General features: G+C 42.7%; 1 protein-coding gene across 1 annotated transcript; it reads right to left on the bottom strand.

The window, feature by feature from the left end:
* Nucleotides 1-6,804: 6,804 nt before the first annotated feature.
* Nucleotides 6,805-7,299, bottom strand: LOC128070189 (diphosphoinositol polyphosphate phosphohydrolase 3-beta). Its single transcript, XM_052663488.1, has one exon. It carries the CDS (start codon nt 7,297-7,299, stop codon nt 6,805-6,807), a length of 495 nt encoding a protein of 164 aa, XP_052519448.1.
* Nucleotides 7,300-15,354: the final 8,055 nt, after the last annotated feature.

Genomic DNA, 15,354 nt, shown 5'->3' with positions numbered 1-15,354 from the left:
ATAAACATAGAGAGAGTATTAAAAAACAGAGACATCACTTTGCCAACAAAGGTCCATATAGTCAAAGGGATGGTTTTTCCACTTGTCATGCGTGGATGTGAGAGCTGGACCATAAAGAAGGCTGAATGCCAAAGAACTGATGCTTTCAAATTGTGTTCCTGGAGAAGACTTTTCAGAGTCCCTTGAACTGCAAGGAGATCAAACCAGTCAATCCTAAAGGAAATCAACCCTGAATATTCATTGAAAGGACTGATGCTGAAGCTGAAGCTCCAATACTTTGGCCACCTGATGTGAAGAGCTGACTCATTGGAAAAGACCCTGATGCTGGGAAAGATTGGGGGCAGGATGAGAAGGAGGTGACAGAGGATGAAATCATTGGATGGCATCACCAACTCAATGGACATGAATTTGAGCAAACTCCAAGAGATAGTTGAGAACAGGGAAGCCTGGCATGCTGCAGTCCATGGGGTCACAAAGCGTGGGACATGACTGTCGACTGAACAACAATATGGAATCTAGAAAGATGGCACTGATGAGCGTATCTGCAGGGCAGCAATGGAGACACAGACATAGAGAATAGACTTGGACACAGTGCGTGGGATGAATCGAGAGTAGCATGGAAATATATAAATTACCACATGTGAAATAGATAGCCTGTGAAAATTGGCTGGATGATGTAGGAAGCTCCAATCAGTTGCTCTGTTACAACCTAGAAGGGTGGGAGGTGGGACTAAGGTTTAAGAGTAAGGGGACATATGTATACCTATGACTGATTCATGCTGACGTATGGCAGAAAACACAGTATTGTAAAGCAATTATCCTTCAATTAAAAGTTAAAAAACTGGCTAAAAGTAGAGTAAACTTAAGCTAGGAAATAACTTTCAGGAAAGGTATAAATGAAAAAGTTTACGGAATTTTCTGTTGCTTCTAACAGGGGAATCTTGAAAGTGAAAGCTCTGCCCAGCTGTGTGTAATAAAGGCCTCTGAGATAAACCTTTCATCTCTTCTTTTCCAAGAAACAGTTTTTTTCTGGGGGAACTGCTTGCTCTTAGAATTGGAATACAACCTAGAAGGCAGTAAGGAGTAGAAAGGGCAGCTTCATCTTCACAGCCCTTCACACTTATGAAGGTGTTTAGGGGCTTCCCAGATGGCTCAGTGGTAAAGAATCCACCTGCCAATGCAGGAGGTGCAGGAGACCTGGGTTTGATCCCTGGGTTAGGAAGATCCCCTGGAACAGGGCATGGCAACCCACTCCAGTATTCTTGCCTGGAGAATCCCGTGAACAGAGGAGCCTGGCAGGCTACAGTGGATGGGGTTGCAAAGAGTCAGACATGACTGAGTGAATGAGCTGTTGCTGCATTTTCCCTAAAAGGTACCTCCAGTGTTGTTCTCACTTTCTGCCTGCTGCTCCACAAAATAAGTCAGGACAGACCTCATGAGTTCAGTACAGCTACACTAACTCTGTCCTAGGTTTTAGCTTTTACAGAATTCTAAGCACAGTTCAAAACGTAAGGAATATCTGCAATCTGTGAAACACAAAATGGTTCACTGCAGTCAAGAATGTCAACTACTTACTTTCCTGTGTCACTTACCTTCAAGTATAACTTTAACAAATGTGCAAGTAACACATCTATAGCCATTATTCTTCTATAAAACTAATAAACATATTTTGTGGATTTTTATAATTTCATAAAATTGCTCCCTTGGAGACTTCACCCCTTCGGTTTTTCACATTGACATAAACTGGACTCTCCGTGTGTGTGTGTGTGTGTTAGTTGTTAAATAAAAATTTAATTTTTCCTATTTTAGTGGGCCAAATTAAGAGAAAAAATTCAGGGTATGTCCCCCTTTTCTTTTTGGGGGACCTATTTGACCTATTTGGCCCGAAATGGCACACCAGAGCCAACATTTTCTAAACAATATAAAATTTTTCTCCCTCTTTTTTCTTAATGCCTCATATATTAGCTTTAATAAGAATTCTGATAACTTTTTATTTTGGAAAATGTCAAATATACAAAAGTAGAGAGGAACATATATTTAATATAATGAATCATCATTTAACCATCACCCAACTTTAACAATTATCTGGTCAAGGCCAATCTTGTTTCATCAATACCTCCAACACACTTAAATACAGACATTATTTTAAAGCAAATTCCAGACATCATTTCAACTGTAAATAGTTGGGAATATATCATAACAGCAATACTATTATTCCAACTAATATAAAATATCAAGTTGCCCAATTTTCAAATTATCCAGTTTGTCTCAAAATATTTTTATTTTATAGTCTAGTCAAATCAGGATCCTAAAAAGATCCATATATTACAATTGGTTGTTAAGTCCCTTAAATCTCTTTTAATCAGCAGGTTCATCCTTCATTTCTTTCATTCTGGCCATTCACTGAAGGTACTAGGTCATTTGTCCTGTAGAGTTTCCTGCAGTCTTGATTCTGCTCATATCATCTCTGTGATGTAATGTTTCTCTGTTCCCTGTATTTTCTACAGATAAGGAGTTATGTCTAGAGGCACAGCCAGATTTAGGTTCCAAATTTTGGCAAATATTTTATAGGTGGTGTAGCATACTGCCATAGCAGTCACATAATGTCTGGGATGACACAGACATACAAAGAAGAATTTTTACTAATATCTCACAGAAGCCTTTAAACACCTGTGTCACACCTGATATACAAAAGCCACATATCACCTAAATAGCATTTACTGTACTAACACCAGATTAGAAGGTAAATGCCTTACCACTCAGTGTCATTACAAAATATTAATTTTTAGACAAATCTTCAATGATGTCTACCATATTTCAAGTGGTTTCTTATATGCTAGGTTTATAAAAAGATGAAGGAAATACGGTCTTTGCACTCAAGGTCACATAACCTGGTGGGAAATACAGACACATAATCGTAAGAGCACAAAGAAGGCCACAGATGCCAAATTAGAAGTCTGTACAGATACAGAAGTAGTGCAACAACCTGGAGAATAGTCATGGCAATAAACAGGGAGGAAGTGTCCAAAAGGATAGGACGAGCTGTGTCCTTGGGAGTGTGAAAGAGCTCACCTGTCTTCATAATTCCATTCATCACTGGGTTCATATACTTGATTCCTTCAAAGTAAATCTGAACATCTATGCCATTCACCTAAAAAAAATATCATTAATAGTATTTGTTCATCAATTCTTCTAATCAACAAGTATTTATTGAAGTATGGTTCATCAACCACTTTGTATTGGAAAAGCCTTCAGTGAATTATCCAATGCAGTTCCATTATGAAGCCACCTGAGAGCCTGAGGAATAACAGATTGTCCTAGTTAAAATATAAAGCCAATAAATCAACACACAAGTATTTTGTTATAGAATACACTAATAGTAGATATTTCTAATCTGTGGATCAATGACAGATGTCTCCATATTTTAGCCACTGTTCTAAGGCTTTGGGGATATGTACGGATTCAGGCTGGGTCCTAGTCCTCAAAGAGTCCATAGTCTAACAGGCTAATAGTCATTTAGAAAGATGATTACAATACTGGAATGATGCTGAAAATATTTCCTATTTTTCTTGGTGCTTCCACAAAAGGAACCCAGAAAAGAAAACTTTGGCCAGCTGTTAGTACTACAGGCTTTAAAGCAGCATTTTCAGCTTCCTTTTCCCAGTTAACACCTATTGATGGAGGAATTGCTCTTTCTTACAATTGGATTCCCCTTAAATGGAAATGAGAGGAGCAGCTCCAGCTTCAGAGCCCTTTTACCCTTCTGTCCCAGAAGGGCCCTCTAATGATGCTAAGACTTCAGAAGCTGTCTATTCCTGTTGCTTACACATGTGCATGCACACACCTTCACCAATATTTATCTGATGTTTCTAAATACAAAAATGTTGAAATATTTACAGTTCTTTCAAAGTAAACTATACAACAGAATTCAAAATATGTATAGCCACCTCATTTCCCTTTCAGAGTTATTTCTTTTAACTGATCTGATCAACAAAACAAGTTCCTTAGAAAATATAATACACTGGGCATCCAGGGAAACTATACATTACATATCAACATTATCTTTATTCCAACATGTCTTCTTAAAATGTTTTTTAAAACATTTGTCCAGTTTTGGGGAAAAAAATCCAGTCTTAAAAACACGCTGAAAACAAATTCCTACCTCATGTCTGAAAGTTTGATCAATGCACTGTTTTCTTTGAGGGGAATGAGTTGAAAAACTCATCTGTACATTTTTAGTGTAATAATAATGACTCTGCATGAAGAAAATCCCAACTGTGGATCAAGCTCTTGGAGGATGGAGGTTAACTAGATGCGATTTGGTTTGTTACTTCTGTGTCAACATTTTTTAGCTGAATTCTTTGGATTTGTCTCTTAAAATGAAAGGATTTTTAGGCTTTTTAATATTTTCTTGACTAAACTCCAAAAGCATAACAAGAACTGCTCTTTTGAATTTGAATGTTTAAAAAGTGTGTGATAACCATAAAATATTCTTTTGCAATTTATAAGTGAAAAGTTTTACAGACTGCATAAACTGAAGATAACTGGGGAACTGAAGATAATCCTAGCAAGTGATAAAACCCAATTCAAATTTTTCTGAATTAAATATAACAAATATTTGCAAGCTAACAAGAGCTGATGAACATCAACACTGTACTTTTCACATTTGTCAAATACGTAGTTGAAAAGTCAAAACAAGATCGTGCATTATTATCTCTAAGGATGCCATGTATAAGTTAAACTTCCAAGGTGTCTGTGGCAACCTTTTGGATGGAGGCAGTTTTATATATGAAATGGTCATTTAAAAATCCAATTTCTCTGCTGTTAGTGTATACTTTGAAAAATTTCAAATATCATTAGTTGATTTGGACTGTTAGAAAAGGAAAGGTCAACTAGTGGGATTTAGAGAGTTTGTTAAAAATAAGACATCTTTCTGTAAAAAAGAACATAATTTTGAAACACATATTTGCTAATCCTACATAATTTAAAATATGAAATCATATAATTTGTCTTTTAAAAGCTATTCATTTTCTACTCACTCCTATGATATTAGTTTTGTCAATTACAACACATATTTTTATTTAGACATATTTATGTATGGTAAAGATCTTGTTTTAAAAATTGGCACCAAAGTTTTAAAAGAAAACGTAGAATATTCAATTTTACTAGTGACTGTGTTTTTGTTAATTTGTAGAAGAAAAAAGGGTTTAAATTACAGTAATTACCACTTATCTATTTGTGGAATATTTTTAAGATGTTAAATAAAAATATCCCCCACTCATACTCTCTTCACAAAGTAGGCTTTTTCTTAACGTTCTTGAGAGTTCCAAGTTGCTAAATTTTCAAAGTTCTTAATAGGGAGTGCATAATAGTGACCTTCCAAAAGTTAACTGACTGACACAAAATATCTATCAATAATGATTAAGAGATATGACAATTCAGGTTGCCCTAAAAATTAGGTAAGATATTTCCACCTACCAATACCCACTTCACCAAGTAGGCTTTATATCTACCTATTTACTATGGCTAGAGAAATAAAGGTAGTCCCAGAAGACAGACCTATATGCTCTAGATAGGATCCCTGATTTCAAGCAAATATTGAAGATAATCTAAGTATTTTTAAATTGGTGCCAAAAAAGTTTATTATGTGACACAAAATTTTTATCCTAAAACTTTATGAGAGATTGTTCAGGCGTCCTAACAGTTTGAGAAGTGTGTAATAGCTGAATATCAAGAGGCTAACTCCCTCAATTGGGTTTTAATTACAACATAATATTCCATTCTTTCGACTACTGGTATTCAGATAAGTTTAAGTGGACTATCACAAATTCAAATACGCAAACTTTCTTTCAAAGAATAGTTTATACTGAGAGAACCACAGTTGTTTTAGGGCACTGAGAAAAGAGAAATATGAGTTGGAGTTGAGCATGCTAAATCACAGTCGGAATACAGTTTTCATAATATGTATCAGGAGATGTACATAACAATATCACCCCAAGAGTGCGTTTACTCTAAAATAATATTCTGCTAAGCTACATTCGGGCTAAATGGGAAATGGCTATTTCAAGTAAGAAGTAAAAAAATTCCAGTTGTGAAAATGTTCTGAAACTCGAATTATCTACAAATGAATAAAGCAATTTCTGAAAAGGGCAAATTAGATCACATATCTGAACATACAATTATTGTTCAATACAGAAAGAGCACACGCTGTAAAATTTCTAATAACTTTTGAAATTCAAAATTCGTCCTTCAAACCAATTCCCTTCACAGAAGGGCTTGCTGACAAGGGCTAATGCTGTGAATGAGAAAACAACTTAAGAAAAAAAAATTAATGAAAAGGCCCACAAGCAAGGTGATCAGATTTTAAAGGACCTCAATACAACTCAAACCACAAGACTGGTACCAAAAGTACACATGAAGACCCATACACACACATATAAGTGTGAAATATAAAAAAACAAACCACAGCGCCCATAAACGTTCACACACACATACGTTAACCTCAAAGTCTGAGTGAGCAGTTAAGGCAACTTAAAAAAACAACCCACGTGGCTTTGGCTTTCTGAAATGTGTTATAGTGTTACCAAGAAGCGATTCTGAAAGCATCTGAAAAACGTGCAAAGTGCCTGAAAACAGTGCCTGGCAACTGAGACAGTTTGCAAGCGTGATTCAGAGGTCTGCCAAGGAAACAAAAGAAGCCTCCCTCCTCCCGGTGAGAACGCACACGGCAACGAGAGAGGTGCTCCGGGCACTACTTATTGTCAGGTAGGCGGAAAGCAGAAGTCTGTGCACGAGCGGTACATACTAGGGATCGCCCTCCGGCAGGGACGGGGCCACGGAGTTTCCATTGGTTGGGGAACCGCCCAGCTTTAGTTTTTGCAGATATTCGGCATGCACGGGCTTGTGGCACTGGAGAACCTTGATCGCATCTTCGACTTTGAACCACTCTCGCTTCCTCCCAATGCTAACCGAATCTTCCCAATCCTCCAGAATCTCAGTGACAGTCAGTACATACACGTACGTTCTGTGCTTGCGATCTTGGTTCTGCTCGAAAATGCCCAGGAGCCGGCCTAACTTCCCCTTGACTCCCGCTTCTTCAAACACCTCGCGGACGGCCGCACCGCCCGGCTCCTCCTCGGGCTCCATGCCCCCGCCCGGCACGATCCAGCGGTCCGGGTACCGACTGCTACTCACTAACAGCACCTCGTCCTCGCGCTCGCTCCGGAAGCACAGGCACGCCGCCCGCTTCTTGAACCCCTCCGGGTCGTAGGTCCGCGTCTGGTTCGGCTTGCACTTCATCTTCGAGGCCGTCCGCCGCCGCTCAGGTCCCCGCCGCCGCTCAGGTCCCCGCCGCCGCCGGGTCGAGGGGCTCCAAGGTGCTGGGGAGAGAAAGAGCCGCGGGGAGGGGCAGAGAGTGAGAGAGAGGGGCCTCAGCCCAGGAGCCCCAGGAGCTCAGGGAAGATAAGGCGGGGGCGGGGACGGGGGCGGGGGCGCGCGAGGTACGTCAGTCGGTCCGTCCCCTGCGCGGCCGGGGGTCCCGGGCACAGACGCCAGAGTGGAGGAGGCACCGCCCCCGCCCCCATCCCCGCCTCCGCCCCGAGCCCGCCACTCTGCGAAGAGCCCACTCGCGTCTCTGGTGCGCGTCTCCGTCCGTCCCTCCTTCCCTCTTCAGCCGCCCAGACTGAGGCTGAGCGAGGTGATGCGCATTCGCGCGCGCGTCCGCGTCCCCAGGCACGTGCGCGTTCCCGTCGGAGGGCGGGGGTCTCGCGGCTCCCGCAGCGCCCGGCGCCACTGGCGCACAGCGCAGGCGCCTGGCCCTTCTCCGGCTGGGGCTGTCCGTCCCCCAGGGTGAAAGGCACCGCATTGTGACTTGGGCCAGCTTGTTTCCACGTGTGCCTTTGACCCAGACGTGGCTGTGGCGCGGCCGGACGTTTCTCTTCACCCTCTCCAGCAGGTCGCAGAAAACACACACGCAGTCGTTTTACACACGGCACCACAAGACGGATGGTCAAGTGCATAAGGTCGTAGTCATCTTCCACAATGAAGAGTACCGGCTTACTTATAGGAAGGCCTCGGCTTTGTCAAGATGATCCTAGGTATTGGGCGAAAGAGTACCGAATCGTTGCTGAGTCATTTCGTGCAGTTTTGTTTTTTCAACAGGTTCTTCACTTGGCCAGGCACCTTGGCACAGTCCACGACTGAACAGCTTTCTTGAACCTACCCCTGTTGACATCTTACCTAACCTCTGGTCTCTGGTTTCCTCATCAGTAAACTCCTCACCTACTTGGTTCAGACCTTTGCACTTTAGGTCATATTCACCCAACAGCTGGAGAGCCACGCAAAGCAGGAATCTCTCCCCTTCACACACTCCACACGTCTCTTTCTCATTGGGAAGCACTGGTTGAGGTTTTGGGAAACATGCCTCTGGCAGTCCCTTCGCATTTTACATTTTGAGTTTCAGAAGCCTCCTGGCCTGGGACTCCAGCAAGGCCACTTGGTGATCTCTCACCTCTGTCTGCTGCTGTTGCTGCTAAGTTGCTTCAGTCGTGTCCAACTCTGATGGCAGCCAACCAGGCTCCTTCGTCCCTGGGATTCTCCAGGCAAGAATACTGGAGTGGGTTGCCATTTCCTTCTCCAATGCATGCGCGCATGCTAAGTCGCTTAAGTCCTGTCCGACTCTGTGCGACCCCATGGACAGCAGCCCACCAGGCTCCTCTGTCCACGGGATTCTCTAGGCAAGAAAACTGGAGTGGGTCTAGCCATCCTATACCCTTGGCCAAGAAGTGGCCTTCCCACAACCCCAGATATAACAACCTAAAGCCTTCCCCCTGCATTTTATTCCTTCTGATTGTTTCCCTGCTCTCACAGTAACCTTATGGAGAAGACCTCCGATGTCCCCCACATTTTGCCTTATTGCAACTTAGGCATCTTTGTCTCTTTTACCTGCAGACACTGCTGGCATCAGGCAAGCCGGATCATGACAACTCACTTTTCCAAGGAAATAATCCATTCCTCAAGGGGAAATCGAATCGGAAAGGTATGTGGAAAACGGTTATGAAACATACAGTCCGGTTTTTAAATAACAAGTTTGTTCAGCTTCCCAGGGTCTGTTCCACTCTGTGTATACCCAAATAGCCCATAAAAATGATTCTGTTCCTGGTGGCAAGACTACCCCCAATATCTTGAGCATAATATGACAAAAGTATGTGGGCATGATAGAACAAAACTATAGGAAGAAAAAGATAAGAGATATACAGAGTATCACCTGAACCAATAGCCATACTACCTCTAATGACCATATTTCAATGATGTATGGATGATCAAAGAACATTTGGTGGAATGCAACAGACCATGACCAAAAACAAACTAGGAGGACTTCCCTGGAGATCCGGTGGTTAGGACTCTGCACTTCAAAGCAGGAGGCACAAGTTGGATCCCTGCTCAGGAAAGTTTCCTCTGCTGCATGCTAGGACTTCCACCCTACCCCCCACCAAAAAAAAAAACACAAAACACTACACTAGGAAAAAATATACATTTCAGCAAGATGTATTCCTCAGTGTGTTCATACTGACAGTTAAAAATCAAAAACAAAATCCATCATAATCAGAATCTAGGCAAGTATATCAATTATCACCCATGTTATTAGATATCATTTAAAATTTTGTTTCCCATGTAATGAGATCGTAAAGAGAAAAATGCCTGCCATTTTGGTAAAGAAGACAAAATTCTCTTTTTTGCAGACAGGAGGAATATATTCTTGGGAAACACCTGAGAAGTGATGTAAAAATAAACTTCTTTAAGTGGGAGAAATTAATGAATATTAAAATTTACAATCCCAAGAGCTTTCATGTATGCCATCAATAATCCTGTAGAAAATAGAATGGGTAAATGATCACATCACAGTGGTAGTATCAACCACTACAAAGTAAATGAAACACCAAGGAATCCTAAAAATATGGTTAGGACATTGTAAAATGATAAAACTCATACTCAGCTTTAAAAGATATTTGAGTAAATCAAGAGGCAATTTAGCAAAGTTGGGAGATTGTGCTGGTGTCTGCAGGGATTATTATTATGCATTTCTTGCTTAGTACTTTCTTGTTTTCAGTCACTTAGTCGTGTCGTGATTCTCTGGGACCCCATGGACTGCGGTACACCAGGCTTCCCTGTCCTTCACTATCTGCTTAGGACTTGAAAGTGTTAGTCCCTGAGTCATGTCCTGCCAACTCCTCTGTCCATGGGATTCTCCAGGCAAGAATACTGGAATGGGTTGCCATTTCCTTCTCCTGTCTGCAGGGAGGTGTGGACCAAACAGGCTGCAGCTACATCACAGGTCTGCTTCACAATTGCCAGGTACTATCTGCTTGTCATACCAGAGGTGCCGTTTTATAGTCTATTCCACCATTGCCACATTAGATTACACCCATGGAATATGTCTGTGGTTCCAAATAGGAAAAGGAGTACGTCAAGGCTGTGTATTGTCACCCTGCTTATTGAACTTATATGCAGAGTACATCGTGAGAAACGCTGGACTAGAAGAAACACAAGCTGGAATCAAGATTGCCGGGAGAAATATCAATAACCTCAGATATGCAGATGACACCACCCTTATGGCAGAAAGCGAAGAGGAGCTAAAAAACCTCTTGATGAAGGTGAAAGAGGAGAGCCAAAAAGTTGGCTCAAAGCTCAACATTCAGAAAACGAAGATCATGGCATCCGGTCCCATCACTTCATGGGAAATAGATGGGGAAACAGTGGAAACAGTGTCAGACTTTATTTTTGGGGGCTCCAAAATCACTGCAGATGGTGACTGCAGCCATGAAATTAAAAGACGCTTACTCCTTGGAAGAAAAGTTATGACCAACCTAGATAGCATATTCAAAAGCAAAGACATTACTTTGCCGACTAAGGTCTGTCTAGTCAAGGTTATGGTTTTTCCTGTGGTCTTGTATGGATGTGAGAGTTGGACTGTGAAGAAGGCTGAGCGCCGAAGAATTGATGCTTTTGAACTGTGGTGTTGGAGAAGACTCTTGAGAGTCCCTTGGACTGCAAGGAGATCCAACCAGTCCATTCTGAAGGAGATCAGCCCTGGGTGTTCTTTGGAAGGAATGATGCTAAAGCTGAAGCTCCAGTACTTTGGCCACCTCATGCAAAGAGTTGACTCATTGGAAAAGACTTTGATGCTGGGAGGGACTGGGAGCAGGAGGAGAAGGGGACGATCGAGGATGAGATGGCTGGATGGCATCACGAACCTGATGGACGTGAGTCTGAGTGAACTCCAGGAGATGGTGATGGACAGGGAGGCCTGGCGTGCCGCGATTCATGGGGTTGCAAAGAGTCGGACACGACTGAGCGACTGAACTGAACTGAACTGAATATGTCTGTGCTGGGGGTGGGGCATAGTTTTTGGAAGGTAGAGGAGAGGCAACATTATAATATGGAAGGAGGTAGAGAGTGAATTCCTACTGGCAAAGTCATAGCATGTTTCTGGATAATGAGATCCACAAGTTGCAGGTTTAGTACAATGTCAAGGATATTTACAAATTAGTTTTTTCCCCTGATTTTCATAAAATAATTGTATTTTCCACCTGTTAAAACAATAGGGCAAGACAGTTTTGACTTTTTCTAAACAAGAGTAGAAATCTTTTCTGAAAGACTAGCACTCCACTGTGTGGTTTATGTATAGTTCAGCGCTACTGCACTGATGAGCAGGGTTGTTTTTTGAGCCACTGTAGTAGTAGACTGTTACAGCGACAGCTGTGATACGTGCATGCCTCCCACATTGTCATAGCCTTGGCGATGGAGCTTGCTTTGATGGGACAACAGCATGTGTGAAGCAAGCAGAGAGTTGAAAAGTGCTTGTGCACTGGGGTTTGCCCTCAGTTGCTGTTCTTGAAACAAGATGATAGCAATGTGAAGAAGCCTGGGCTAGGTGAATGATGTGAGATCCATGGTCCATGCATCGCTTTCACCCTAGCTGCCAGAGAATCATTTACCAGAAGTGTGGGTGAGACCATCCTATACCATGCAGCCCCCAGCAGAGCCAGTTAGCTAACAGAGCACTGACCACGAATGCATTAAGTCTTCTGAGAACTGCAGGATTGCTCAGCTGAACCCAGCTGAACTCATTGAGCTGCAGAATTGTGAGCAAAAGAATCAGTTGTGTAAATTGTGGGGTGCATCAAGAGCTAGCTGACACAACCATTAACTGCCATCCATCAAATTCCAACCAAAACTAAAGAGAGAATGTATATTTCCTAGTAGAATTTCACCTCTTTTGAAGAGATTGACATTGAACTGAGTCAGACCTTGACTCTGACTCCAAAGGTAATCTTCCCTTCACTATGACAGATTGCACGTGTGCTGAGATTGCTGAGATGCGCACACAGTACGTGTCGTCCCTTATGGTACAGATGTTCTCCTCTCTCATTTTTTTTTTTCCTACCTGGGTGATCCAGGCACCCAGGAAACCATAGCTTCTATGTAATGTTCTAAAACTGAGATGATCTGCCCTGAGAGCAACAGGTCAGGGATACATATTTGTGCACTTTTTCTGAGTTAGGAAGGAGCAGGCAGATTGGAAAGTGAGAGCAAGATTAGAAAAATGATCGCGCACAGTTGGGCACCTTTCTTGGTGAGATGGGCAGGGAACCTAGAATTGTCTCTTTTGTGATTAAACTGAAGTGGAATGCAATTCTAAGAGGGAGGAGTTCTCCACAACAGATGTCAGCTCAGATGGAGACAATTTCAGACCTTCTCAGAGCTTATGGTATTTATAGCCGATTCCAGCTTTCAGGAGAGTTACCACCCATACCTGCGAGAATTTCTGGATGTATTAAAGGGAAGCAGAGTCAGGGAATGTGATTTTAGTAGTAGTCAATGAGTGGGGAAAATTGGTGTTTTGTTAACCAAATGCCCTAGAATTTAAATCTCGCTCTCTCACTAGCTGTATAGTCTTCAGTTCAGTTCAGTTCAGTCGCTCAGTCGTGTCCGACTCTTTGCAACCCCATGAATCGCAGCACGCCAGGCCTCCCTGTCCATCACCAACTTTCAGAGTTCACTCAGACTCGCGTCCATCGAGTCAGTAATGCCATCCAGCCATCTGATCCTCTGTCGTCCCCTTCTCCTCCTGCTCCCAGTCCCTCCCAGCATCAAAGCCTTTTCCAATGAGTCAACTCTTCGCATGAGGTGGCCAAAGTACTGGAGCTTCAGCTTTAGCATCATTCCTTCCAAAGAAATCCCAGGGCTGATCTCCTTCAGAATGGACTGGTTGGATCTCCTTGCAGTCCAAGGGACTCTCAAGAGTCTTCTCCAACACCACAGTTCAAAAGCATCAATTCTTTGGCGCTCAGCCTTCTTCACAGTCCAACTCTCACATCATACATGACTACTGGAAAAACCATAGCATTGACTAGATGGACCTTAGTTGGCAAAGTAATGTCTCTGCTTTTGAATATGCTATCTAGGTTGGTCATAACTTTTCTTCCAAAGAGTAAGCATCTTTTAATTTCATGGCTGCAATCACCATCTACAGTGATTTTGGAGCCCCCCAAAATACAGTCTGACACTGTTTCCACTGTTTCCCCATCTATTTCCCATGAAGTGATGGGACTGGATGCCATGATCTTCATTTTCTGAATGTTGAGCTTTAAGCCAACTTTTTCACGCTCCTCTTTCACTTTCATCAAGAGGCTTTTTAATTCCTCTTCACTTTCTGCCATAAGGTTGGTGTCATCTGCATATCTGAGGTTATTGATATTTCTCCCGGCAATCTTGATTCCAGCTTGTGTTTCTTCCATCAGTGAATATCTTGGACCTTGATAGTTCTCATCTTAAAATGGGGATAATGAAAGTACCTACCTCATTAATTTCTCCCTCCTGCAAAGGCTTTCCTGACCATTACTCACTCATCTCTTATACTGCGATCAAATTGCCCTCCTCTTTTTGCCAGGCTCCGTTGACTTGAATTCTGTCATGGTTTTATTTAGGGAGCGCTGTGATGGTTTGTCTGCATGTTTGAAAAAAATGTAAAGGCTAGGGGCCAGCCAAATAAATACCTGTTCTCAGAGTCAGCACAGTGACCTGAACTTGGCATCCAGCAGGGATTCAAAATATATTGATTGAATGAAAGAGTGTGACAAAGGCTATTTGGATCATGAAGGATGGTTCTTATTACACCTAATAATTGTTTATTCCAAATATAAAATGAGAGATGAGTGAACACAGGCGACTCCATATGTGGCTTTTCATGTGGGGAGGCTTCATCGTGTTCCTTGCATTATCTCTTTTTCCCTCAAGTGCAGAGAGGGGCTATAGGAGGGCATTCAGTAGAAACTTCTCAAACACCAAGTGATCAGAACAAAACAATGCCTTCCCAGTCTTTCTCTTTGATTAATCAATGAACCATGGTGATAAAAGCAAGACTTCTAGGTTTGTGATTGTGTGAGTAGCAGCACATGTGTGAACAATCAAGGGTGTGAGCACAAAGGTCAATGGAGATCAAGTCCAGGTGAGTGTTTCCACTCTCTCAAAGAGGCCGTGAGCACGTCTTGATTCCTCCTGCTTCTTTGGTCACTCCCTCTGGTTCCCTGAGTGCAGTGTCCCCCTTTTTCACCAATACTGTCCTCTCTACTGACCTAAATTCAGCACCCAAACCCTTGGTAGTGCTGTCTCTAGAGTCAAATGCTAATCACTAAGAGAGGTGTTTGAGGTCCTGTAGGATCTGACCCTGTCTCCTCTCTGACTATACCCCCAGCAGCCTCCCTTCAGTCACTCAGCTCCAGGTCAGCTGGGCTCTGCAGTTTCTGGGTCATGTCAGCTAGGCTCCCTCCTCAGGGCCTTTGTCCCAGCTCTTCCCTTTGCCTGCATGCTCCTCACCCACATCTGCCTGGCTGACCTCCTCACTTCCATGGAGGCCTTGCTCAGTTTTCACTTGCTTTCTCTGTGAGGGCTACCCAGGCCACTGGACAGTATATTGGCAGGTGCACCCACCTGTCCCACCATCCACGCTATCCCTCATCCCCTTTATCTTGCCGTACATTGTCCTTTCGTTACAACACTTATCACCTAACAGACTCTGTTATTTACTTCTTTGTTATGTTTGTACTTATCTCTGTCCTCCCCCATAGTTCCCAGCTGCAAAGTCCTTGATCTTAGAGATCTTTCTCTCTTGCTCACTGGTCAATCTCCACCAGCCCAGAACATTAGTGAGAACACACTGTAGTCACGCAGATGATATCAGTTTCTATACTGAATGTTTCTGCCTCCCTTGGTACATTGTGATACCCTTGAGTGCAAGGGCTGTTGTTTGTCTTTGTCAAACCATGGAACTTTGTCAGTCCATGGTCCAGCAAA

Source organism: Budorcas taxicolor, chromosome X (assembly GCF_023091745.1).
Source record: "Budorcas taxicolor isolate Tak-1 chromosome X, Takin1.1, whole genome shotgun sequence".
NCBI classification, from domain to species: domain Eukaryota; kingdom Metazoa; phylum Chordata; class Mammalia; order Artiodactyla; family Bovidae; genus Budorcas; species Budorcas taxicolor.
The sequence above is the reverse complement of the archived record's forward strand: the minus strand, read 5'-3'. Positions and strand labels throughout refer to the sequence as shown.